Here is a 27,165-nt window from a genome sequence, read left to right on the forward strand (position 1 = left end):
CCGTCCAGACGATAACTTGAGTAATTTTTGTCCGATTTTTATAAAACTTGGTTTGAAGGTGCATGCAGGATAAACTTAAATGGGTTTGCGAACCAGCATGATCGGACCATGTGAACGGGGTTACGGGTTTTTGTAGGGTAAAAATGGGTTTTTCAAATCTTTTACCCTTAAAACAGTAAATTTATCAATTTTTTTCCAGACCTTTTTAAAAAGCTGAAGAAAACAAATAATTTAGTATATCAAAGTGTTTTTCTACGGTGTTTGGTTAAAGAGAAAATTCAAAAAAAAATTTAATTTAAAATTCCTATGTTATTAATATGGAGAATATTGTAAAATGTGGTAGTTGGGTTGTTTATTGATATATTTTGACCACATTTGGCAGATTTATTTATTTCATACTATGCTATTGATATGTAAAAAACACACTTTATTAGTTTCCCTGTAGCAGCTAACCTAGGTAATCGTTAAAAATAAATGTTAATTTAATAGATTAATTGAAAATCAGTCCAGACAAATGGAAATTTTCTTAGTGAACAAGTTTGCTGCAGCGGGGCTATTTGATATAATAATAATTTATCAAACACATACTTGTGGGGGAAATGACCAAAATATCTTTATAAATCTTTATTGATTTAAGGGGGAAATGTTCTAAAGACTAGCTTTGTAAGCGTAAAGGGTTGCCAACACCATTTTCTAATTACATATTACGAAGTTTATTTTCTTGCTTTGAAAATTCTGGAATAGTCTCAAATACTGAGTAGAGGAATGGAAAGTAATTAGTATTTTATGGAAATAATTATTTGGGCAATAGAAAAAAGGGAGGGGGGATTATATATTTTAACATTTACCATTTTCATCATCGATGATCCTGCAACATACAATACAAAGTAGTTTATAAATGCCAGAAAATATTTCTGTATTTAAAACGTGTATTACAAAACATGATCTAAAAACAATTGCAACTCAAAATTACCGGAAACATTGACGACACACAATCTGAACTAATAGTTAAACCTAACTATTGTAGTATATATGCAAATAGGTACTGAATAATGCAAACACTTATGTAAGTACAACTAACATTCTTTTTGTTGCCTAACGAGCTTATTATCCTCACAAAGAGTAAACAAATATATAAATAACTAAATTATTGTAGTAAATAAGTACAACTGAGCACCCTAAATATTATATTTTTATATTTATTTTTTTTTATTTTAAAAATATAATGTTTAGGGTGCTCAGTTGTACTTATTTACTACAATAATTTAATATATCAGTAGCCCTATTACGTGAACACCTAAATAAAAACATAAATAACTAAATAAAAAACTTACGTAACCAAGTTGCAATTAACTTTATTGTTTGATAGTTATTAATAATTATGACAATTTGCTCTTAATGGCATTTTTCAATGATGCTCATACAAAAGAAACTGTTTCAATTATGATCCAAATACAAACACACTGTTTTGAAGAGCCTCTATAAACATTGTTATACTTAAACTTTTGTGAATGTAGCTGTAGACTGTGAGACACTCTACAAGCTTACATGGTGGTATCCCTGTGTTTCTTTACTTTATTGCTGACCAGCTGACATTCATTGTTGCATAGTTTTATTTGAGGTTTAGTGTTATTAGGAATTGATTGCATGTAAGAATTATCATGGTGTTTTCACAAGCTCAAATAGAGTATGTATTGTAGTTATACGTTTTTCTGCTTACTTATGATCTGGCTTACTTAAATGTGTACATGTCAATGCTAGTTAATTTATTAGGCTCTGGAATCACTCCTGGAAACCTAATTTCAAACCTCTTTTGGCACGAAAACAACTATTTTCTTTTTTGTAATTCTTTTAACTTTTTGAGATTGGAAAACACCATATTGAGTCCTTTTTACATTAAATTCCCTACCTGCTACTGTACCTCATAGATATCTACGCAACAATGAATATTAAGTGATCGGCATTGAAGTAAAAAAAAAAAAAAAAAACATTGATACCAACATATAAGCTTGGTTTTTGTTAAACAGTATGTCACAGTACTTGTAATTTGGGTTGCTTAAAACCCCCTGTATATTTTTAGCCAAAAGTACATAAACCTACATAGATATTGAAATGAAAAAATAAAATTTTCGATTAGGGCTTTTGTGAAATCTTGTGTTGTTAGATCGTTGAAACATCATAACCTCTTGTTATCGTCAATATATTCCCAAGCACTTATGAGAACTGTGGTTCACAGGTGACGTCATGACCGCCGGTTCAGGGCCACTTGGCTTGTTATTACCTTAGTTTTCCTGGTTGCGCCAAGGTGCCAGCTGACTTGGTCTCCAGATGACCGGTCAGTGTGCGAAGAAGAGAGGGGAAGTGAGAGAGAGAGTCGCAGTCGCCGCGCAGCCGCTACCGCACGTCATGCGTATAAAGGTTCATCTCAGTGCTATTTTAGTGATAGGTATAGAGTTTGCATTATATCCGTGGAATATACACTATCGTTTTAGTGCAACCCAAAATGTAATACATTGAGTGGTAGTGTTAGTAACGTTGAGAGTTTGGGGCAGAGTTTATTGGACGGGGAGAGAGTTCACATAGGTCAATCGAATACAGGTTTATATCACGTTTTGATTAACTTTGCGACTTTAACTACCCCTTATTTAAATGACAAAATTGTAATCGTCACCAAGGAAAACTGATTTATTTGGTTGCGGTAATAAACATTTGGTTTTTGATCAATATTATACACGACTTAAATTAAATTTATTTAATGATTACAGAATACACTTTTCTCTGCGGTTTAGTTAAACAAATCAGGCTAAACCTTCGATGCAATTGTTAAATGTTTGAGCTTCATTACTATTGTTATTGAAACAGTTTTACTGTGCATACCAACACCTCTTAACGTTGAAATTTTTATATTATTTCATTATTGTTGCAAAAGTGGTTTCGTAACTAAGAATTCCCAATTATGGTACATATATTCAATGATACCTTATTAAATGGGCTTAAATTAGTAAAATATTATTGTTATAAATAATATAGGTTGTGGTTTTGAAAGTATCAGCTGACCTATCCGGTCTTGGTAACAGCTAGTTAGAATAATAGGTGAGCATATAAATTACTATATTTCCATCTAAAGCACGGTAAATCTTCTAGCCTCTGCTTTCTACTTTGGAGTGTGTGACTCAAACATAAGTAATGAGTTTCCCAAGCTCTACAGGTCAAGAAGACAGAGCTACTTTTGCAGGAGACAGTAAGTAGCGTGTAGTATTATGGCTTAATTTATCTAATGTAAACTTGGTGTGTTTTATATACTTATCCCTGTATACTTGTCAAAACCAACACTGTGTGATTTGGCCGGTTGTAAATTACATTAGTATCGAAAATAATACCCTTCTACCAGATAGTTAACGTCTTATAGTAATGCAGACAAAACTTTACACTTAAGTATCTGACACTAATTGTGAAAAAAGGTTTATAAATGAATTTGGGAATAGCAAATTAATCAAGTAAATGTATATGCTAATCAATTTGCTCCAAAAACGACCACCTATTTTTTGGAACACACTATTTTCAAAAATAAATATACCGGTATTTTACTATAATTTAGTCCAGGAAGTATATAGATTTTGACTAGGGAAAAATTAAAGTCCCGATTTTTTTTCCATGGATGGCTTTACTTTAGTCTAATAAACAAAAATGAAGAGTTCCTCAATTATTGTGTGTGCAGGAATTTCACAATCTTCGTAAAATGTTCTAACGGCATATAGCAAATTTCTCCTACAGGAAATAAGCTATTACTCACTTAAAAATGGTATAATTCTGATGAAATTTAGTACAAACCGTTAATGTAGCATATCAGACTTAAAGTTTGAAAACGAGCCAGATCGCTTAATACGAAGGGGTGTTTTGGGGGGATTTTGTACCCCAAAAATGGGCGTTTCGGGTAATTTAACATTAAAGTTTGACATTAATTAACATTGAGATTATTAATTAACATTTAAAGTTTGAAAGATTCAAATTTTTGTTTTTACTATTGGATACAGCTTTAAAAAAGACACAAATTGGTATTTTGATCATTTCTTTACGCCAATTGGTTACCGAGATATTGAAAGTGCTAAAGACAGTACATTGTCTAATGTTATTCTTATGGTGGAATAGAAAAGTTGTACACCTCGCTTATTTGTGAACATATACTGATGGAACTTCTTCTCGTTGTGGTCTATTGATATTTTCTCTAAAAACATTTTTTCTCCAAATGGTCCTGTGGCAGCAAACCTGCGTACTCAGCCCATATGTTATTCTTATGGAGAATAATTAAAGGCTACGTCTCCCTTTGTGAATATAAATTAATACGACCTTTTATATTGTTTCACTTAGTTGAGTTCTATTAATATTTGCATTAAAACTCATATTTTGTATTCCTTGTTGCGGCAAATCTTTGTACTCAGTTCCCATGTTTTGCTTATTGAGAATAATTCATATGCTATACAGTACACATTATGTATATTATATGTAGGGTGAAGTGGGGTAAGTGTAACCACGTTTTGGCATAGTTCAGCTTTGACCTCAAATTGCCATCTTGTTATACATGATATAGTTCTGAAAATTTTTAGGCATAAACTTTGACTAATGGGCTTTAAAACAATATGTATTTTTATTAAAAAATGAAATCTTTTTTGGTAAAAAAAATGACTAAAAAGTTTGCGTTTTGTGGTTACACTTGCCCCAGGGTTCGGGGCAAGTGTAACCCCTGCCTGTTAAAAATATATAAAGCATTGAAAAAGAGACATGGGGCAAGTGGACGGATTCCAAATCTGTTGCTGATTCCAAGACTTTTTGACTTATTAAAATATCTTAATTTTTACTCAAGCTACGAACTTTTTCGTGAACCTCTTCTCGCGTTTTGTGAAAAACGCAAAACATGCAAAACGGAAAGATTACTGTTAAAACATAAAAAAACACAACATTAAATGGTACTTAAATGGTTTTTAATGTTGTTTAACATGTGTAGAATCAATCTCACAGTAATATTGTTTTTTTTTTAATTTACATTTGGGCAAGAAAGTCCTAAACTATAAAACGGGTATTAATTTTATATTTACAACAAACTTTTTTTTTCTTTACTGGATATTATATGAGTTACACCCTGGTTACACGTGCCCCGAATCCAAAAAGCCACTTGCCCCGACTGCAAAATTTCAGGGGTAAGTGTAACCTCGCTTGTAAAATCTAAACAATAGGAAATAGCACAGATCTAAAATTATATTCAGATGCTACATGCAAAAATGAGTTTGTAAACCAAAAACTGTCAACTTTACATTAAAAATGTGAGTATGAAAAATTGTCAAAGTTAGAGGTCGGCACTTGCCGATGGATTGGAAATGTAAGCATTTTTTAAACATTCTAAAACTATTACTTCCACATATTTTATATGCATTCTTAAGGCTAAATATAACAAAGGAAGGTCCAAATAACAACATATGATAGTATAGTATTTAGGTCCAAAATTATCTTATCATTTGAGTGATAAGCCGTGGTTACACTAGCCCCCCGGTTACTCTTACCCCACTTCACCCCATATATATTTCTTCTTTGTGAATGCGTTTTAGAGAAACTTGGTAGGTTGCTTTATGTGCTAATATAAAGGGTGTTTCACGGGAACCCTGACAGGAAATGGTTGAAATCAAAACTTATTTTTATCAGTCACAACCAACATGATTGCACAAAATAGTAATGAGATCTCTTTGAAATGCAATATTCTATCTATCAATGCAAGTTTTATCTAAATATCTCGTCAATTTTTTAATCTAGAGGGTAAAGTGTTCTACAGATAGACTAAAAATCTTAAAAACCAATTTTTAGGTATAACTAGAAAACGAGTGAGCTTAGGACAAATGCTTATAGGACGTATTTTTTTCAGTTTTGACCCCAGGAATCATTTCCTGAAGTTTGTCAGGGGTCCGGTGAAACAATCTTTATAATGAAATGAACTACGAGAGGCCTCCTGCGAAAAAAGCTAAAATTAGGAATTAAGTAAAAAACTAGCCTACATTGTACACTTATTCTGTGTGTGCTATGTTAGGTTTACATACTGTATTAGAAGTATTCATGCAATAATTTATGATTAACTGTTTTATGACTTTTTTTATTGAATTAATCTACTAGTAAGAAAGAATAAAAATTTCTTATCCAGATTTTAAAAATCATTTTATAATTATTTTAATTTAACCAGCAGAATGGCAAATCCGCACACACCATCAATGGGGAACTTTCTGTATTTGCTTTTTATACCTAATAGAAGGTAATAATGGAATAAAAAATCTGGCTTTAATTGTTTCCTAATTTGATGATATTTTTAGCTTTATTTCCTGGACTAAATGTTTAAATGTTACGGTGTTAAATTAATAAAATTATGACACAACCCTTTCCAAATTTAGTTACGCCGTTTTTTTTACATGTTACAAAGATAAACTTAAAGAACTTAGAGTAAAGGAATAACATCGCCAGGCACAGTTAGATTTGTTTCCCTATTTAAAACGAACAGCTGTTACTAGAGTGTCTATATTTGTATATTATTACTAGCTGTAACCCGCGGGCTTTGCCCCGTTTAACTTCTTAATTTTCAAGACGATCTCGTTCGCGTGGCTCAATCACGTCCTGGTTGAAGTTCGTTCGCTACGCTCACTCACCTTTAGGTTGGAGCTCGTTCGCTGCGCTCACTTGCCTTCAGGTTAGCTCGTTCGCTACGCTAACTCACCTCCAGGTTGAAGTTCGTTCGCTACGCTCACTCACCTTTAGGTTAGAGCTCGTTCGCTGCGCTCACTTGCCTTCAGGTTAGCTCGTTCGCTATGCTCACTTGCCTTCAGGTTAGCTCGTTCACTACGCTAACTCGCCTCCAGGTTGAAGTTCGTTCCCTATGCTCACTCACCTTTTGGTTGCAAATTATACTCTGTCTGAATTTAATGTGCGGTTGAAGGACAAATTTGTTTTCCCCTGTTTTCTCCCTGGCCCCTGCCACCCCCACATATTAGTCTACAGCTGGTTCATACTGTTTATAATTTTACAACAGTTGTCACTTTGTTTACATTTTAGTAGTAAACAACATTGTGATTATTCTGATGGTATTTTTTGCAGTTTAATATTATTCAGTCTGAGTTTAATTGATTAGTGTTAATTAGAAATGGCCAAAAGGTGCCAAGACATTACAATTTAAACTAAAAACACAATTTTTAGAGTGTACAATTATTTAAAAAAGCATTTACTATAAATCTGCAGGATGACACTGACTCTGATGGCTTAAGCGAAGATGATGGTGAATATCTACTTTCCAGTTATGAGAGTGAATGATGTAATGGAACGTCTCCAGTACTTTTTTAACGTCCACATTACAACTAAAATTTGTTAAATTTACACCATTGTGTTCATTTTGTGGTTTAATGTATGTTTTAAAAATCAAATTAAATTTATATGTTTTTACGAGATTTGTTTTCTATTTGGTGTGTACTAAGGCATATTGGCCTTTTATTATTAAGGATTTGAAATATTTATACAATTAGTAAACGATGAAAAATGTTAAAACTTTAATATAGCTGTTACATACAAATGGTTTAATTTGTTTGTATCTCCAAACATAATTCGTTCATTCAAATAGTATATTCAATTTGTTATGTTAGTTTATCCTCAGTAAAAGAAAATTGAATGCTCCTACTTGTCATTTACCTAGCGAGTTTAATGTTGTACACTGATTATTCAGGCATAAACAGGATAACCCAATGGTTTTCATCCTGGTCTGACCTTAGGGCTCCGCTAGAGACATTGACAAAGTTCCTATTACCGACGGTATTCAAATAATAACTAAATAAAGAAGTGAAGAATCGCTTTCGAATTTTGAAACCAGTTCACCACGATATTAACTAATTTAATAATGTATAGTTACATTAACAGAACTGAAATTGTATTTAAAACAATCCATCAAAAGCAAATGTTAGTCCAGGATTATGTATATTACATTATAACAAAACTTTTAGTGAAATTAAAATTGATACGTGTATTATTTATTGTTAAAATAAATCTTATTGTTTTATTATGTGTGTAGTTCAATCATAATAAACAAATGCTTCCTAAAAAACCTGTCTGCAATATAAAACAGATGATTGTTTCGGGGGATTTCAGTGTAGAAAAGGGTAAATGAGTGGGAGATTTACCATGATAGGGAAATCATATGTTGAATTCCAACCGCACAATTATTTTAGACAGACTTTAGCTGTCGTCATAAATGTAAAAGAAATAATAGTGCTGCACCCTGTTGGTAATCCTTGTAACTTAAATGCTATTGAACATCATAGAACAGAACCAACTTGTTTAATTGAAACAGCTGTTAAGATTCATTAATTCCATTTCTCATAAGGTTAACATGGAAAACTCCAGAGCCACTGGGGCGGAGCCGATTGGACGGATCACGAAATTGATGGTGTATAAACCTATTCCATGACATCCTACATGTATGTACAAAGTTTCGTGTCCATCGGTCCAGCGGTGTCCGAGTTTATCACTGCCAAATATATATAGATATATATAGACATATATATATATATATATATTTATACAAACATCCTCTTTTATACTTATAGAAAAGAATTCGTTCGATGTTTTCGTGCAGAAAATCGGCCCCTAAATATTTATTTTTATAGGCATATTGGGTATCAATTTAAAGCTCTTATCCTCTAGATGCGCCGTTTGCTGGTTTGGATGATATCAAGTGAAAGCCCTTCGTCCTATAGGCTTTTAAAATTTCAAAGTTCGTGCTGAATTCTTTTGTCAATCAGATATACTTTTTCAAGTTTACATTTTTAGTTTACATCAAACCAGATGGCCATGAAACAATTTTATTTACATCCATTCGAAAATCGGAAGAAAATGACCTAATTTAGATTTTGTGTTTTCATAGTATACTAGTTTACATTATTAATATTGTCAGGCTGTGCTAGTGACTAGTCAGTAGTGTTTATATACCAACCAACACATCTTGGTGAAAACTAAATTATCTTCGATCACTTATTGGTATTGTTGGACAAAGGATTTTGCATATAACCTTTTATAAACACAGGGAGCAAATCCCTCCTTAAATTCCAACACCATTGTGTTTAACTGACAATTTTAAGTATCGTATATTAAAAATATCCTTAAAAGCGGTGTGACAAGATTGGATCGAACAAGGCATTTAGTTATCTCAGAACCAGAGGCGTCACGTGAACCATAGATTTGGGGGGGCACATTGATAGGACACCATCCGGGGGGCCTGGGGGGTATGGAATTTTGATTTTTCGTACTTAAAAGTGCTGCTGTAAGCCTTAAATCCTATGAAATACACATGGTAAACAGCTGAGTGTTTTTTACAACTTTCAATGTAAATTTTAAGGACCCATCAATTTTAACATTAAATTTGATTTTTATTTTGGAGACGTGACTGCTAAAGAACGTTTTGTTATATTTACCTCAAAACCAATGCATTTAAAATAGCATTGGCCGCAGTCATAGAGAATAGTTCTCTATTGAATAGAGAATATACAAAGCACACTCTTTTGCAGCTGTCATAATAGAAAATATCAACTTATGAATACAATTTAGTAACAAATAGTTCAGTTAAAGTTAATGTATGTAATACTGTATGAAAACATACAATGTATTATTTAAGTTATTACCGTAAAAATAAGTGTATTTAAATTTTACATGGTAATTTTTGTTTCGTTTTTTTTTTTTGTATATAGGCCTAAGTTTATATTCTGAAAGTTAAAAACCAATAATAGCTTTCGAGAAAATTAATACTTTACCAGTATTTTTTCTGAATGGTTGCAAAATAAAATAATATTTTATACTTTTAAAAGTGTATATTTTCACAATAAACAGATTATATATATTAGCTTGTTTAATAACAAGGGAGCATATTCAGTTAATGGAGCATAAGCCTTCTTTCAGTTACTTTAGAAAATCGTTCAACTAAGGCATTTAGTTTTTCTTCTTGCATGTACTTAGATGTCATTTCCTGTTCAATAGCCATCAGTGCAAGTCCACTTAATCGTTCTTCCCTCATTGTGCTTCTTAGGTATGTCTTGAGTCTTCGTAGCGTCGAGAATGACCTTTCGGCGCTTGCGGTTGTGATAGGCCACGAAAGTGATATTTCTAACAGTTGCATAACATCTGGTGCATTGTTTTCAAGGCAATTCTTGACAAAAAATTCTGCCAGTTCTTGAAAAGTTATGCCCACTGTTTTTTTGTCTGTTTTGACGAAATTATTCTTGGTGTAGCAGTGAAAAAACTTGAGCTGAGAAGTGAAGCTAAAGGATAAGTTATAAAACTGTTGGACTTGTAGAACAGTATTGCTGTTAATGGTGTTCCAATCGAATAGCAGTTCAGCAATACTGTTGATTTTGTCGTAATCATTCTTCGAGAAACGTGATTGTAGGTTTGTGATCACTGTGTCTAGCCCAGTAAAGTAAACTTCAGTTTTAAAGGATTGTTCGGGTGTTTGATGATGGAATGTAGACTGAGGCAAGTTACTATTTTCAAGCTTTTGGGGAATCTTACGTTTGCGAGGAAGTGAAGGTCTTTCAATGCACAATCCTTTGGTGGCATATTCCTTGCATAGTTCTTCTGTTTCTTCCCATATCTGAGAAAATCCATCGTCATTCCTTACAAGTTTAAAACAGTCTATCACTGCTTCGACCTTTGCAAAAACCCTAGAGATGTCCAGTGTTTCACTCTGAAGCTCTTTGGAGAGAACATCTGTCTGACTCAAAACAGTGTACAATAGTTTTAGACAGAACAAAAACTCAAAGGTGCTTACTTGTTTTAGTAATCCGTCTGCATCAGCTGCTATTTTAGCATTAGAGGCGTCATTTGCAACAATCTCTAAAGTGTCACAAACTTGTGGGAGCTGATCTAGAATGGAGTTAATTGCTCTGTGACGAACAGTCCATCTAGTCCGTGACAAGCTCACCAGTCTTTTGATTTTTGTCTCTCCATTTTGCTTGCATATTGACTCAAAAATAGAAAACCTGCTAGCTGATGCATTTATTACATTATACAAACTATTTACAGTGAACAAACAATTCCGAAGCTGTTTTATTTCCTCGCAAAATCGCATCACAGCAAGATCAAGTAAATGGGCATGACAGTGTGTATACAATGCTCTAGGCTCTTCTTCTTGAAATCTTGCAGCTACGCCTTTTAATTTTCCACTCATGTTACTAGCACCATCATATGCCTGGCCTCGCATTTTATTGATGTTTATACCTAACTGCTGTAGATAGCCTCTGATTACATTATGCAAGTTTTCGCCTGTAGTGTCTGCTACATCAACGAATCCCAAAAACCTCTCTTTGATTTGGATGCTACCGTCTACCTTTGCGACATAACGAATGCAAATGCTTAGCTGTTCGCGTGATGAAACATCAGTTGTTTCATCGCAAATTATTGAATAGGCCAAGGCCTCACCCACTTCTTGCACGATGTCTTGAAGCATTTCATTTTTTATGCACTCAATAATCTCATTCTGAACCTTGGCACTTTTGTATGAGTGAACTGGTGATTTAATTAATGTTTTAATGTCTTCATCCATATCATGCGATCTTAGTTCAAGCAGTTCAAGGAAGTTACCCCTGTTGAATGACCTAATACTCTCATCATGTCCTCTTAAAGCGAGATTCTGTTTGCCAAGAAATAAAATGGTTTCAATAATAAATTTCAAATATTTCCGATTGGCCTGAACTTTTTGAGTGTGCACTGAGGACAACGCATCTGCAACACTTAGACCTGGTTTTCTGTATTCATTAAGAAATTGCACTGCCTTAAGATGCATTTCACTTTTTTCATGTTTTCTGAATTTTTCAAGTGCCTTTTTCCAATTGTTCACACCAACTTTAGTAAATGATTCCTCTCCCCGCCCAGACTTATGGTGGCAAAACAATCGGCATGGATAACAAAATGCAGCATCCAAAATAGGGCTGTATTCAACCCAAGAAAATTCATTGTACCAAGTTTTTTTGAATTGCCTTGATTTAGAATTAACTTTGCTTACCTTGAAGCAATCAACAGGCTGAAATGGACCTTTTGTAATGTCTGCTGTTCGAACACCTAGTGAAGGGTCTCTACTCTCTCCTTGAAACTTGGCATCGCTGTGTTTATGCGGTAAAGATGGCGACTTACCGGGACATTCATCCGCACTACTACTTTGAGCTAAATGTTTATCTCCTTGCTCACTTGACTCAACAGTTACACTTGACTTAACACTTTTTTTAAAAAAAGACAGCACCGAAGATTGTTTAGACATGTCAACAGTAAAAGATAGATACGTCCAGTCACCATTCAAGTTAAACTGTGCAAAACAGGTGCAGTGACGAAACGCATAACCTATAAGTTGACGGTTGCTCTCTCTGCCTGTCTGTACTGTGTGGAGTGGTGGGGATGACAGATTAGATACACAGTGCACAGGTTGACCAACCTTCGCCCAGCCAAAGAATAAAAAGACGCCGCCTATTCAACGAATGTACAACTTCAACACTTAATCCGAACTCTTTGTTTACCAAATGATTCAAATATTGAAATTAATGTAATAATGATTAAGTATAAAAACATAAAGGATTGTAACCAACTATTAATACGGTAAAAAACTTAACTCTTTCTTTATATGAATAACTTATTGTGAGTGCCACTTTAGAAAAAAATTTTTATTTTGATTTTTATTGTTGGTTTTCTAAAAAAAAAAAAAAAATAGCTATATAAGTGTCCCCCCGGCGTGACGCCTCTGCTCAGAACCACCAAAATCTTAGCTTTGCATTAAGCTATAGAAAATAGCTTATTCCCTATAGGGGAAATTCGCTAAAAGTTGACAACATATTTTACATCTGAACTTCCACCTTCTATTATATAAAAAGTTAAGCAGTAATCATAGCTTCAATTTTATATTACATACCTTACATCCCGTGCCATGGTCTATTCCTACAACACCAGGCAGAGAAACATGCTGGATGTTCCCCGTGTTAGGCTCTCTAAGATAGCTGCTACCTATCAAATTCAGTCTTAAGTTCTTCAACAAACTGCCGATGGCCATTAGGGGCTGGAATAGTAGTTTACGCAACGATTGCGTTAAGTGAGTCTTTACGACACGAGTAGAAAATTTCTACTCGTGTATTTTTTTTTTTTTTTTAAACTTCTACGAGTGTCGTAAAGACTATTAACGCGAGTTGCGTACACTACTTTACCTACGACCGTTTTTTAATTACTATCAATCTGGATTTAATTACTAACAATCACTACTGATAACTTTTTAGAGAGGTTATGTTTTCGTGTATTGTCATTGCCACTGAAAGTGATGCAACGACTTGTTGTATAATCAGCTGATTTCCTGTAATTACGTGTTTGTTACACTTCGTTTAATATTACATTGCTAGCAGCATTCTTACCATAAATAATATTGTATCAGGTACAATTCGGCAAATATTTCATTTATTTTTGGACTTCCACCAACTTAATTAAGAATACGCGAGTATCAACATGAACAAGTCGGATCAACAATTAAATTGGTCAACTGATCAGCTGATCAGCTGATTAGTTGACGTTCGAAGCATTACAATTTTAATTCTTTTCTCTCAATACTTGAACCTCATTGGTCCGTTACCTGTGTGAATATGAGAAAAACTATGCTGATATGAAATGAAACTATGCTGATATGAAAGTAAACAGCTGTAAAGTGTAACTTTTCAATTCTAAGAACTGGACTGAAATGGCTACTTTAAAAACGGTCGTAGGTAAAAGAGGTTATCTTAAGGAAAAGCTTATGTCGCTAATGAAAGAGAGAGCCTACTATAGCATGTCAGAGTTCATGACCGATAAGGAGATAGCAAACATACAGTAGCCATCTTTCCATCATCCCTGGATGTTATTTTTAACTTGTATATATGTATATATATTGTTTTATACCTTGAACTGTTGTACACGTTATGAAGTATTTTTTTCTTTTGTGCGTGTATAAGAAATGTTTTATTTATTTTCGACGAGACGCAATCCATCCCTATTTTGGTTAAAAGATGAAGAAGGAGTAAGTAAGTAAGTAAGTATAGCCCCTGAGCCGATCTCTATAACTAAATTGAAATATTAATTTCGTCAGCCAGCTCCTGTAGTGTAACAAAATGTCACGGCCGTTTCAGCATCATCGTGCCATCATCAGACTGTTCAGCCACAAGGCTTCGTTATAATACAAAAACATGAATATCACACATAAACATTCAAAACGGGTTTAAAAAAGACAGGCCTGTTGAGGAACGTAAATTTCCACACTCGAGCAGGTAGTTGACTCAGCTACTTCCTCGAGTGCGGAAATATACGTTCCATTATTTATTTATTGATATTTATTGATTATTATTGATTATAATTGCCATACATGCAGTCGTTTACAATCAAAGTGTACAACTGTTAACAACAGCTGAATTTTACTCCCTTTTGGGAGTAAATTAACTACTTTAGACCTACAACGCATGTATTTAAAACTGCTGTTTTTGCTGCAGTATGACAAAAAAAAAATAAACTTACATCAAAATAACAACAAAGATTTTAAATTTTTAAGCAATATTTTGATGCATTAACAAACATTTGATGCATAGATACATAGAGCGTGTTTTTATATTATGATTTTACCAACTGTTTACATCCAATATTAAAGCACAAGCGTATGGTGTCCGGGTATTTTCGTATTATATCGAAGACACCAATAAATCGACTTTCAAGTAAGATTTTCATTAGTTTTAAAAATACAATCTTCCAAAGCCAACCACCCTTAGGTTAGGTTAGGTTTAGGTGACTTCTGTACTATACGTAAGTACCGGTTTCCGTATCCCAGTTCCCGATCTCCTCTCTTATTTTCTTCCACACCCTGCTGGACCCTTCACCCCCTCCATATCCACGACCAATGAATACAGACATATATGTTCATTTTCATGCACCCCTCTCATTGGCTGATTACCGATATGGTTGGTTGGTTATGGGTTACTGGAAGTTTTTGGAAACTACCAGATAACATTCAGCTTTAATATAGGAATTATAAGTTTATGCTCAAGCTACTGCTCACTTCTGTTCATACCCACTGGTCTAACGTCTTTAGTATTTTCTAACACATGATTTGATGATTGCAGGACTGATTTCCGCTGTGACGATGGCCAATGTATCAGTTCCTACGACAAGTGCGATGGAGTCAGACATTGCATCGACGGTTCAGATGAGACTTCAGCTGCATGTAAAACACCAGGCGTAGAGTAAATCACTTATTACCTTCATTTATTGTAAATCTATTTAAACATTAGTTGAAATCGGTATTCTAACTGTTGATTTATTTTGAATGGCTTAAACATTGGTTAGTATTACATTATGTGTATCATGAGTACATTGTAAAACAGTCATTACAACACTTTCGCTTATTAAAATTTTGTATTAATCAACAAAATTCACATTGCCTGTCAAAAAAAATTTCAACTAAAATCAATATACGGACGTTATGCCTCTGATAATGGATATAACCTGGAACTACTAGGCATGTGGCTTTCCCTAGTTGTGTGTAAATAACTATATTTCAATATAATGTTATGGTGTTATATTGATTAGGTTATGATACAACCTTTTCCAAAGCATTCGTTTTTGTTATGACTATAAACGAATGGCAACTAGTTGAAAGTTATTTCCGTTCTACGGTCAGTGTTGAAATTATGAGGTATTGCGCAGTCTTTTTTTCCATCTGCCAACTACACGAATGGCTGTTCTCTTGCAGATGCCCATTACTGTCCTTCCAGTGTTCCTACGGAGCTTGTGTCGCCGAGAGGCTGAGATGTGATGGCAAGGATGACTGTGCTGATGGCTCAGACGAGAGAGGCTGTTCTGAGTCTAATCAGAACGTTTACTACAACCCATCTGCCTCGACGTGCAGGTCAGTATCACCTCATCAAACAAACTAATTCTTATCGGTTTGGTTGTTCATCCAAAACCATAAATTCCCTCGTTATACGTAAAACAGCAAAGTCTTTAGATCGTAAAGAAGACTTCTTAAACCATCTCTCTTTAAAACGTTACTGAATGAATTACGATGCATTTTTAAACACACATACTCCCCGAGAATTATGTTTGGGTAATCCAGGTAGATGTAATACGTATATCCCAATATCCCAGGTTGAAAATGGAAGATTTACAATTTATCATCAGTGATGCATTTGATTTAATGGGCTAGGGATGCGGACGGTCCATAAATGAACTATAATTATTGATATTGTTTTGATATCCAATTGGCTGCAAAATCTTACAGATGGTGATGCTTTATCCTTTCCCCGATCAAGACACCAAACCGAGTAGAGAGAAGGGAGAAGGGAGGTCGAAGGAAGCAGGTTCGATAGTGTGTCAGGAGTCCGTACACCGATCCAGATGGCAATCCAGGCATCAGACCGATCAAGATGAGCTCTCTGGAGGCAGTTCTTTGGCGAAAGATCAAAGAAAAGATCGGTCCGATTTACGGAGTGATGTACGATAGTGTATCACGGTATATTTTTCTCCTGTTCTTCGTCTCAAGGGCCGCACCGAGTGGCCGCCTGCTCTAGCGTTCGGTTCAAATTTATCATGGCAACTACCCTCTTTTAATTGGTAAAATAAATACATTTTTGGTAATATTTTTTTCGTTTTATATTATGGGACTTTATGTTTTAATTTTGTGGTTTGTTTGGTCAAATTTAAACATGTATTTTAGAAGTTGAATCCGTTAAGTCAATCATCTTAATAATGTTAATTTAAAATTTTGTAATTGATAGCCTATAATACTTAAATTATTTCAAAGATAACATTAATATATTACTTAAGGCAATTAAAATTATCATTCTATAACATTTTATTTTAATGGATAAATTTTTATCTTACAGCAACTTTTATATTTTCGTAGACATTTAACAAGTTTTTGATTTAATCAAAATTGTAAAAAACCTTTCAGCATCCTTTACACTCTATAGGTCTAGATACTGTTTATTTGGGTTCTAGGTTTATGTGTGTTTCTTGATGTTAGTGTATTGTAAATTATGCCTGGTGTAAGTAAAGGCAACTCGTTTATCAGGGAAAGTTTAGTAACTTAATTAGCAAATCCCATTACCAGGAGACACAATTAAACCTTCTCCCTGACATTATATGTATAAATAAAGTGTATTGTCATAATATTAGGTCAAAACAGGTATGATTTTCAGTGTTTTAAACTCTAGCAGTTAATGTGTAGTATTATTTATCGATATAAATGTTTCAGCAATTATGAATTCCGATGCACAAACGGACAATGCATCAGCGAATATGATATCTGTGATGGAGTAAAACACTGCATGGACGGTTCCGATGAAACACGAAACCTGTGTTTGTACTATGAGTAAGTACCGTCTTAAAATATGTTGGTAGATAAATGTCAAGAGATTATATGTCATGGTGAATCTTATGTTGTAACAAACCTGTTTAAATTATAAAATGTAAGTCTACACCAAAGAAATTTAGGCGTAACAAAACACTATCTATGTAATAATAGTTTTAGGAATGTAACCATTTAATAAACTTACATTTTTTATAGTCCCAAAAAAATATATAGCCTACATTTTTCTCAAGAGTAAAGGTGGACTGGAACTTAAATTGTAAAATGATTTGTTTAGGGTGTGCATGCTTGCTATATTGCATTATTCAAATAGCTTTATACGGAAGTGCTTTTCATACATCTTTAACATTGGATTTGAGATAATATTTACCCATTAGGGGCTTATAACCATTATAACCATTAAAACCATTAGGGGTTAATAGTTCAATACTGTAGTGAGAGAAAAAATAAGGTCAGGATTATACTGGAAAGTTATATCTATTAATTTGATGAGGGATTTCAAACTGGGACCTAAAGCTACGCACTCTACTCCTATACCAGTTCACTTACTTTATCTCAAGATGTATCAAACATGTTAAAAGTTCAATAAATGGAAGACTATGATTCAATAAATTTTCTTGAGAACTGCAAATTTATCACCAAACAACAATTGTTTTCAGGTGTCCTCCGAGAAGTTTTAAATGTACGTATGGTGCCTGTTTGAAGCCATCGTTGAGATGCAACGGGAAAGTAGACTGTTCTGATGGATCCGATGAACTCGGAAACTGCCCCAGTTATCCTTCTGTTCCAACTACAACCACTCAAAGGTTTGCTACTCACATCTGTATAATTAAAACAGTTAATAGTGTAGTGAATCGTTATTTAACATTTTATATAAAAAAAGGTAGACCTGAATCAAAGTTAAAACCTAATGGCTACATTTATAACGCTTGTTAGTTTGTAAAAGATCACTCTACATTGTTCTAAAATATTATAATCTATTAAACGAGCACGAGTTATGTTTACTATGAAACCTCAATAAACACAATTTTACCGTCTAGTTCAGTTGTTATGCCATATACAGGATGCGACAAGAAAACCGATCTATTTTCTATAGCGCACTGTTCAGCGACCGGTCGTCTGACGGTGATGGGGGTAGGCTCGTTGGAAAGCCAACTCGATGCCATTATCTGTAGTCATAGAGTGGAGGCCACCTGAGCAACGCGCATTTGTTATCCAGTCGTTTAAAAAAGTAATGATTCAGTTATTGCAACTCAGTGGCAGTTCCATTCATTCTTTAAATTAGTCGTCAAAGAGAGGTTCCGTCGAGATTATCTGTATAGATAATCAATAAAATTAAGCATATAAATACCAATTAATCCGCTGGGATAAGATTTAAGATAAAACCATAAAACTAGTGTAACCGAGCGGTCAGATATGTTCAAAGCAGATGCTTATTTGGCTCTGAGGCATCTGGCGTCCGATCTGCTTTTGACTGCTTGTCAGCTTCTTTTTGAACGCAGAAGCCGTTGTTCTAAAGTTGGTAACCCACAACATGATTGTGCTACTTGACGGATTCCATGTCACCCTAATTAAAAGAATCCAAGGAAATGCCGCTGAGTGTCAATAACTGAATCATTACTTTTTCTTTAATCGACTCGATGACAAACGCACGTTGCTCAGGTGACCGTTCTATGACCACAGATAAAGGCATCGTGTGTAGGCTTTCCTACGATCCTAACCACACTACTCTCAGACCGCTGAACCGTGCGCTGCATAAAATAGATGGGGGTTTTTGCCGCACCATGTATACAGGGTGATTGATATAAGTGTGTCAGCCGTTTTATTCGAAAACTATAAGAGATATCAAAAAAAGTTAAATGGTAAGTGCCTTGGATTTTTTATTTAAAAAATTGTAGTCAAGTCAAAAAAAATATTTTTGCCGCCATTTTTCCAATATGGCCACCAACTTTGATTTTTCTTATGAAACACCCTGTATTTTATGATGTATTCTGGTAGATATTGTAATTTTAAGACGATTTTATACCTGTGATTTTTTTCATAAACCTAACCGTGTCAAAGATAATAATGGTTTAAGTTGTGAAACTTTGAATGGTTTTCGAATAAAACAGCTGGCATGCTTGCACACTGCACAGGCCTTTGTCGCCAACCATTATTATCAACCATTATTATCTTTGAAACGGTTAGGTTTATGAAAAAAATCACAAGTATAAAATCGTCTTAAAATTACAATTTCTACTAGAATACATCATAAAATACAGGGTGTTTCATGAGAAAAATCAAAGTTGGTGGCCATATTGGAAAAATGGCGGCTAAAATATTTTTTTTGACTTGGCTAAAATTTTTAAAATAAAAAATCCAAGGCACTTACCATTTAACTTTTTTTGATATCTCTTATAGTTTTCGAATAAAACGGCTGGCACACTTATATCAATCACCCTGTATTGGAAAGCAAATAAGCCAACCATAATTAAAGCTTTGTTTTCAGAATATATTAATATAAAAAGCATGAATTCTACAGGATGATAACAGTTAAACAAAGTTAGTTAATTGAACAGCCCAACTAACATCATAAGTTAAATCTTTTTTTAGCATTCTTTGTCACCCAGGTGTATTGGAATTCACAGGGGATTTTTGCGTAAATTTCTCCAGACAGTCCAAGTGTTGCCACTAAAACATACCAACTGTGTTCTTTCAAAGTAACAGTTGGCAGCAACTTCTAACAGTCATCAATTGGAGCCAAAATTCACAATTGGATTTAAAAAGAATGGAAAGTAGACATCACTGTCGTACTTTTTTTTACTAAACCACATTCCTTAAACTAATGATCTGCAGTTAGCTTACGATGATTTTGTAAACACAACACCTTTATTATTTAGTAGCATTGGATTACAAGAGTATTCCTTGTGACAGGCCGCTCCCTAGACCTCCTTCGCCACAAGTCCCTGCTACAGTCAGACCACCAGCTCCTCTTTCAGTCAACCCACCAGCTCCTTCTTCAGTCAAGGGGCCAAACACCTGTGTACTACCCAACCACCCCAAGCACGGCGCCTACGACGCCTTCACCAAGTGTAGCGCCAGTGACCCACGCCCTGAATGTTACAATACGCCCGGGGCAGTTGTCTCCTCCTCTTGGGTGCTCAAGTACACCTGCGACCCTGGCTACAGCACTGACAAGGACTCGGCGTTCTCCATATGTGAAAATGGTGTCTGGGAGAATCCAATCGACTGCATCAGTATGTTTCGTGGTTTTTATATTCATAGGCCTTAAACAAACCAATAACTATTTTCAGAAAATTTATTTTATGATGCATCTATGTCATCTTCCCACGCAACGTGAGGAAACTTGTTTTACAAGTTTACATAGTACAATTGACTATTGGATACGTCAAATATAGTACCATAAAAATGATAAAACTATTCGTCTACGCTCAAAGTATATATTATAGTTGCCCTGTTTAGCACAGCATTATCTAGTTAATATTATAATCTTACTAATATTATAAATGTTAAAGTGACTAAAAAAGGTATAAGATTTACCAACAGGGTGCAGCACTATATTTTTTTACATTTATGTAAACTGCTAATTTGAACTAAGCAGCAACAAACAACTGTGATATGCAATGAGAACTGTCAAAGTAGGATTGTTTACAGTTATGTTTATGTTTTTAATGCCATGAATAATTTGGGATTTTTTAATTTGTAATACTTTATTTTTCTTTATTGTTTAGGTGAAGAGGTAGAACATTATGGCTATGGTAGATGTGTAATACCATAGTATACCGTCAATTTCAAGAAGCAAATTTTATCCAACTTTGTCCTCCCCCATTGCAAACGAAAAGCTTGAGTATAACTGCAATAAGCAATTTAAACTTATATGCCAACCCCGTACGAAGGACGAGTACTCTGCTAGTTGTATTAAATAATGACTAGTGTACATGTTGCTCGAATTCGAGCAATTGCAAATATTACAGAAGATATTTCAAAACGAATAACAGTCATATTTACAACGAATTTAAAAGAGTCAACTCAAAGATTACCGGTGTGTAACTCAGACTATGTTTATCTTCGTTACTGATAAACCTAAAGCATTCGGGCCGGTTTTCTCCTTCTCAAAATGCCTCGCTGTACAGGCAACACAGGTCATTTATAGAGGGCCAATTGAGAACGAAAAGTCGTTTTGGGGTAGTGTTAGGGGGCATTTGTAACCTAATAGTTGAGATTGTCCAGGGTCAGGTGCTGACTGTGATGAGTTAAGCCTAATACTCGCCACTGTTCTGTGAGCTGCGGTCGTTATCACGATTACGCCTCCTGTCTATATGTGTTGTTGTCGTCACGTCGGAGGCATATAAAAGAAAAAAAAAAACAAATAAACAAATGATAGCTACACAAAACAACGATAAATGTTACAATCGTGCTAACACGATCCGTCATAGCTACACAAAACAACGATAAATAAATACACAAATTTAAGATACTGTACAACCATACTAACAAAATCCGTCTTGGAGGTTATGTTTACACAAACTCAAATAGTAAATAAACGTACTCGATGGGTTTCATTGAATTGAAAAATAAATAACAGCAATTAAATTAAACAGCTGACCAAAATGTAAACAATTATGTTCTTCATAAGGATAACATGGGAACTTTCAAAGCCACTGGGGCAGAGCCCAAGGGACTTTTTCAAAAATGTAAGGCCAGTTTGCAAATCTACGCGACACGCTCTTTCCAATGAGATCTCAATGGATAAAATCGGTTAAGAAATGGCGGAGGAGTTCAACCGACAAAGTTTCATGTAGCGTATTAATTATATAGATGTTGTGTTTTACAGTTGTTGTCCATCCCACATGTTTAATGTTACATTGTATTATTTAATTGTTATTATGTACAGCCATTGAGTTTTAAATACCGAAGTAGACATGCCATATATTAAATGGATCAGCTGTATTCTATATTCATCCTAAAATAAAATAGGTAAATACGCACTGACAAAGTGCAATACAGTCAAAAGATACACATTTTCCCCTTAGTATTTGTTACTGTTTAGGTTTAGATGCTGTGTAGGTTACAATTAGCCTTAGTCGTCCTATAAGTTTTCTTTGTGGTTAAAAGTCGTCACATTCGACAGAGATCAGTAATATGTATACATCAGCACACTCTTTCATTGACACAACACATTTACGTTTGTTTTAATTATAATAGAACTGTCAACTTTAAAATGGCAATATCTACGTATAGTTTCACTAGTCAAAAGTAAAACTGTTGATACTTTGTATGTTTAGAACTCTGCCCACCACTACGTTCCCTTAGTGTGGATGTTGAATGCTTTTTTGGAGGTGCGACAGTAAACTGTAGTTTGCCAATGAATCCCGACACCCAGGCGAGAGCACAATGCAAGCCACACTACAAGCTGGCGTCCTTGGCAGAGTACTCCCTCCTGCTTTGTCTCCGTAGTGGCGAATGGAGCTATCGCCTCTTTACTTGTTCTCCAGGTAAACAGACAACTCATCTATACTTCTCAATCTAGGGTTTCCACCATAACTAACTTTAGATTGTGTCACTTAGTTACAGAGTACTCAGTCTAAGTGGTATAGTTTTGGTGTCAGCTCTGTAACATCGATGTCTTTTTTACGTTTAGTTGTCATTGACTATATAAGAACAAGCCTTTCTAAGGGCTTGAATTATCTGCTCAATTCGTCATTTGTAATAACGACAGCCGATGCTCTGGTTGTTATAAACTATCTCATAATTATTAGGAACTGTATGTATTACTTCTGAAATTATATTAATAATCTCAGTTATAGGCATGTAAGTTTCTTTAAAGCATTTTTTTATCAACTCGTGTGCTTCGCAGGGAAATTTTCCAATATTGCTAGAAAGATATTTTCCTGTAGATTTGCAGAATCCCTTTACAAATCCATATAGGCTCAAAAATAAACACAAAAAGTTAATTAAAAAAATGGACTTTATGGGTTGCCATGTTGGTGACGAAATAACAACAATATGTAAACAGAACATTAAAACAAATGGGAGAAATTACAATCACATGTTTTATTTACAGTGTGGTGTGAAAATAGAGAATTCTGTGCATTCGATATTTTACGTCAAGCTTTCGACCACTAAACGACCTCTAGTAGTTTATAAATAGGTTACGGATTTTATACATACATTACCGTAATAAACATTTAACTTTTTAAATACTTCCAATGTATGTCATGGTATGTCGTGAGTTATATATTTTTGTTCCCTTTCAATTACTATATCCCTTTTAACCCTGGTGTGTTAAATAAATAACAGTTAACAGCTCTCTTTTGTAAACTATTTATTTTATTTTTACAGAATGTGGTTTGTCACTTAATTCGGAAGAAATAAATAATAAAAAAGGTTCTGTGCCATTGATATCTGGACCTGCAGTTCCGATTAAAGTTGGAGAGTTCCCTTGGCTGACTGCAATTTACCGCAAAGTAGAACAAAAATGGGACCAACAATGTGGAGGAACTCTCATCACCCCTCATATTATAATCACCGGTAAGATCCATTAGAATTATACTGTTTATTTATCATCCAGTTCAGAAAACACTGGCCCTCGAAACTCCAACCATTCTCGCCTACAGTAAACTTTAGTATAAATTTTCATTAGCGTGGCAACAATGATTTGAATAAAATAATGGATAAAACTTGCATTGTTCCGAAAGACGGATAATATAAAAGTTATCTTGGATTGCATGATTTATGTCATATTTCCTGTGTTTTTGATCCTGGTTTAAACAAATCTAGTAAAATTGTCCCTACTTTAAGACATAACAGCTTTATAACTATCAATTAATGATTGGTCCAAACATCAGACCTGTACTTACCTTGAAACCAGTATAGACTTTTAATACTCCTTAGTTCCTCGACTCTTTAATTCCACAACAAAAGTAACTACCCATAGGCATACAAGGTACAGGTGTACCTGATCGTCAACCATGCTGGCCAGATTATAGTACTCCTTAGTTCCTTCCGATCTCACCCGACCTTCTGATCAGCCTCAGACTGCTACATCTGCAGTTTTGAGGCCTCGGCTTTCATTTTAGCGCTCTTGCTACTATAATACTGTGGTATAATTACCTCGTCAAGGAATCTAAAAGTTTTCAATGTTAGGTTAAAAACCTACATGTTTCACCGTTAATACGGCACCGTCAGGGTAGACATATAACATTGAAGACACTACTGTCACACGCACACAATAAATAAATAACACGAAACGAACATTTGGATAGGCCTATAACACGACGCGGGCGGTCCCGGCGCAGGTAGTAGACTGCAGCCCCAGACTCCTTCCTCATTGTTGTCCACGTAATCAGCAGGACAAAGGTCAGGTGGTCGGTTACTTTGGTTTATTAAAACATTGAAGATAGAGTGTGAACGAAACTGCAGTTTTTTATTGAGGATTGGTCCACTTGCAGTGTTGTCGTTGTATAATTTTAGATTTCAAATTCCTCAAGCGTGTTTAATTTACTACCTTTTCTGCATACATGTAGCACCTATAGACCGTCAGCAATCCCACTCATATTATGGTTTAGGTCAATCAAATGTTGGGCGAACGCTGAATTCTGTTTGATTGAACGTCGTTTGGGCCTGTGTTCATATTGTAACGAGTAACGAACCCACGACCTGTTTGACCTATATATTGTTGAAATATGATTTGTGAGAATAGTTAATTTTGGTATCACATGTGTTCTGTACAAGTTAGTTGTCATGGATACCAAATTTTGTTGTGTGAAAAGCTATGTTGTGGTTTTATATCAAGTAAATCTTGTACCTAAAACACCTTTATCTTTATCATTCTACATAATTTAAGTCCATTTACAACAGGTTATGGGCCCAGATTATTTTATCCAGTGCTTCATTTAACGAATACCGACTTCATAAGTTTGTAACAGCAATATGACTCAAAATTCATTACCAATTGAAAGGCTTAAAGGTAGAGAGAATTTTGATACATTGAAATTTGCAGTACAAGCTTACCTGGAAGATTTGGATTTGTGGGACTGTGTATCTGGTGTAGAACAGGATAAGTAAAAGGAAACTAAATGTCGGTCAAAGCTGATCTTATTGGTTGATCCGGTGAGTTATGTACATATTCAAAACACAACCACCTCAAAGGCAGCTTGGGACAATTTAACGAAGGCTTTTCAAGACGATGGATTAAGCAGGAGAGTTGGACTTCTCCGTATTCTAATAACTACAAAGCTGGAAGATTGAAGTTCTGTTGAGGAATACGTGAACCGCATAGTCACAACTGCTCACAAGCTTACAAATGTGGGTCTGAAGGTGTCCGATGAATGGGTTGGAACAATCTTACTAGCTGATTTACCCATCCGGTATGAACCAATGATAATGGGCATTGAATCTTCAAGCAATAAAGTCACGGCAGATGCGATAAAAACTAAGTTATTGCAAGATGTGTCTCCAGTACAACGTCATATGACTTTTGCCGGAACTGATTCTGCACTGTAAGGTTCCAGTTCGAGAGGGACAGTTCACAAAGCGTATCAAAAGAAAAGAAACACAAGGAGTTCGGACAAAAATGCGAAGAAAGGTCCGAGATGTTATAAATGCAATGTTTACGGCCACATCTCGAAGAACTGTACATCTACTGTGGGCAAAAATTACGTAAACTCTGGCAAATCTAATACGTCACTCTTTGCTGCATTTTCAATTAAATCGGGCGTTAGTAATGAGTTCTTTTTAGACAGCGGTGCATCTTGTTATTTATGTGTTGACGTTAACATGCTTCTGAACGCAAGAAAAGGCCAAGCACTAACGATCACCACAGCAAGTAATGAGACAACGGTGACTGATACCGTCGGTGATTTGGAGCTTCCAATATGTATTTCTGGTGAGGTCTCAGAAGCGAATGTAAGTAATGTACATTATGTGCCTAACTTAAAAGTTAATCTTTTATCAGTGAGTCAAATTGTAAATAAAGGAAACTCTGTGGTATTCAATAGTGATGGAGCCAAAGTTTTCAATTCAACAGGTCAGCTCATTGCTTCTGCTAGTTTAATAAACAATCTGTTTAAGTTGGATATGCCTACGAACACATCTGCATTATTCATGCAAAGCAATGGCTTAACGCTCTGGCATCAGCGTATGGGACATTTGAATTTCGATAGCCTTACAAGATTAATTAATGGCTTGGCTGATGATATCAAAATTTCTGGTAGTAAGCCAGAAACTGTTTGTGATATCTGTATGTTAGGAAAAAGTCACCGTTTACCCTTTCTAAGAGTGAGTCTAAAAGCAGTCATTATCTGGAGCTAGTGCATTCTGACTTGGTAGGTCCTATGGAAGTGAATAGCCTTGGAGGGTCTAGGTATATTTTGACCTTTTTAGATGACTACACACACATGTGTTTTGTTTATTTTTTGAAATCAAAGGACGAAGTCAATGGTCACTTTAAAACTTTCAAAGAGTATGCTGAAAAACAAACTGACAAGAAGATAAAAGTGGTGCGTACGGATAATGGTACGGAGTACTGTAATCGCAACTTAACTGAGTTTTTTAAGTCATCAGGTATTGTGCATCAAACTAAATGTCCCTACACACCTCAGCAAAACGGAAAGGCAGAGCGTCTCAACCGTTCCCTCCTAGAACGAGCAAGATGTTTGCTGATAGAGTCTGGGCTTCCATCTAGTTTTTGGGCTGAAGCTGTGAATACTACTGCTTACCTTCTGAACAGATCACCATGCAGG

At 34.9% G+C, this 27,165-nt stretch overlaps 1 protein-coding gene across 1 annotated transcript in view; it reads left to right on the top strand.

Moving 5' to 3' along the window:
* The first annotated feature begins 2,351 nt into the window (after window positions 1-2,351).
* Window positions 2,352-27,165, top strand: part of LOC128982993 (modular serine protease-like) — a 30,043-nt gene continuing 5,229 nt past the window's right edge. The window contains exons 1-9 of the mRNA XM_054402108.1: window positions 2,352-2,446; window positions 3,145-3,241; window positions 15,177-15,296; window positions 15,806-15,961; window positions 17,309-17,425; window positions 18,082-18,228; window positions 20,336-20,658; window positions 22,708-22,917; window positions 23,765-23,953. Coding sequence (XP_054258083.1) covers window positions 2,407-2,446; window positions 3,145-3,241; window positions 15,177-15,296; window positions 15,806-15,961; window positions 17,309-17,425; window positions 18,082-18,228; window positions 20,336-20,658; window positions 22,708-22,917; window positions 23,765-23,953 — 1,399 coding nt within the window. The 5' untranslated portion in view covers window positions 2,352-2,406. The remainder of the gene's footprint in view (window positions 2,447-3,144; window positions 3,242-15,176; window positions 15,297-15,805; window positions 15,962-17,308; window positions 17,426-18,081; window positions 18,229-20,335; window positions 20,659-22,707; window positions 22,918-23,764; window positions 23,954-27,165) is intronic.

The sequence above is a fragment of the Macrosteles quadrilineatus genome, unplaced genomic scaffold (genome assembly GCF_028750875.1).
Source record: "Macrosteles quadrilineatus isolate MER2022 unplaced genomic scaffold, UCM_ALF_1.0 Scaffold_1__1_contigs__length_201487025, whole genome shotgun sequence".
NCBI lineage: Eukaryota > Metazoa > Arthropoda > Insecta > Hemiptera > Cicadellidae > Macrosteles > Macrosteles quadrilineatus.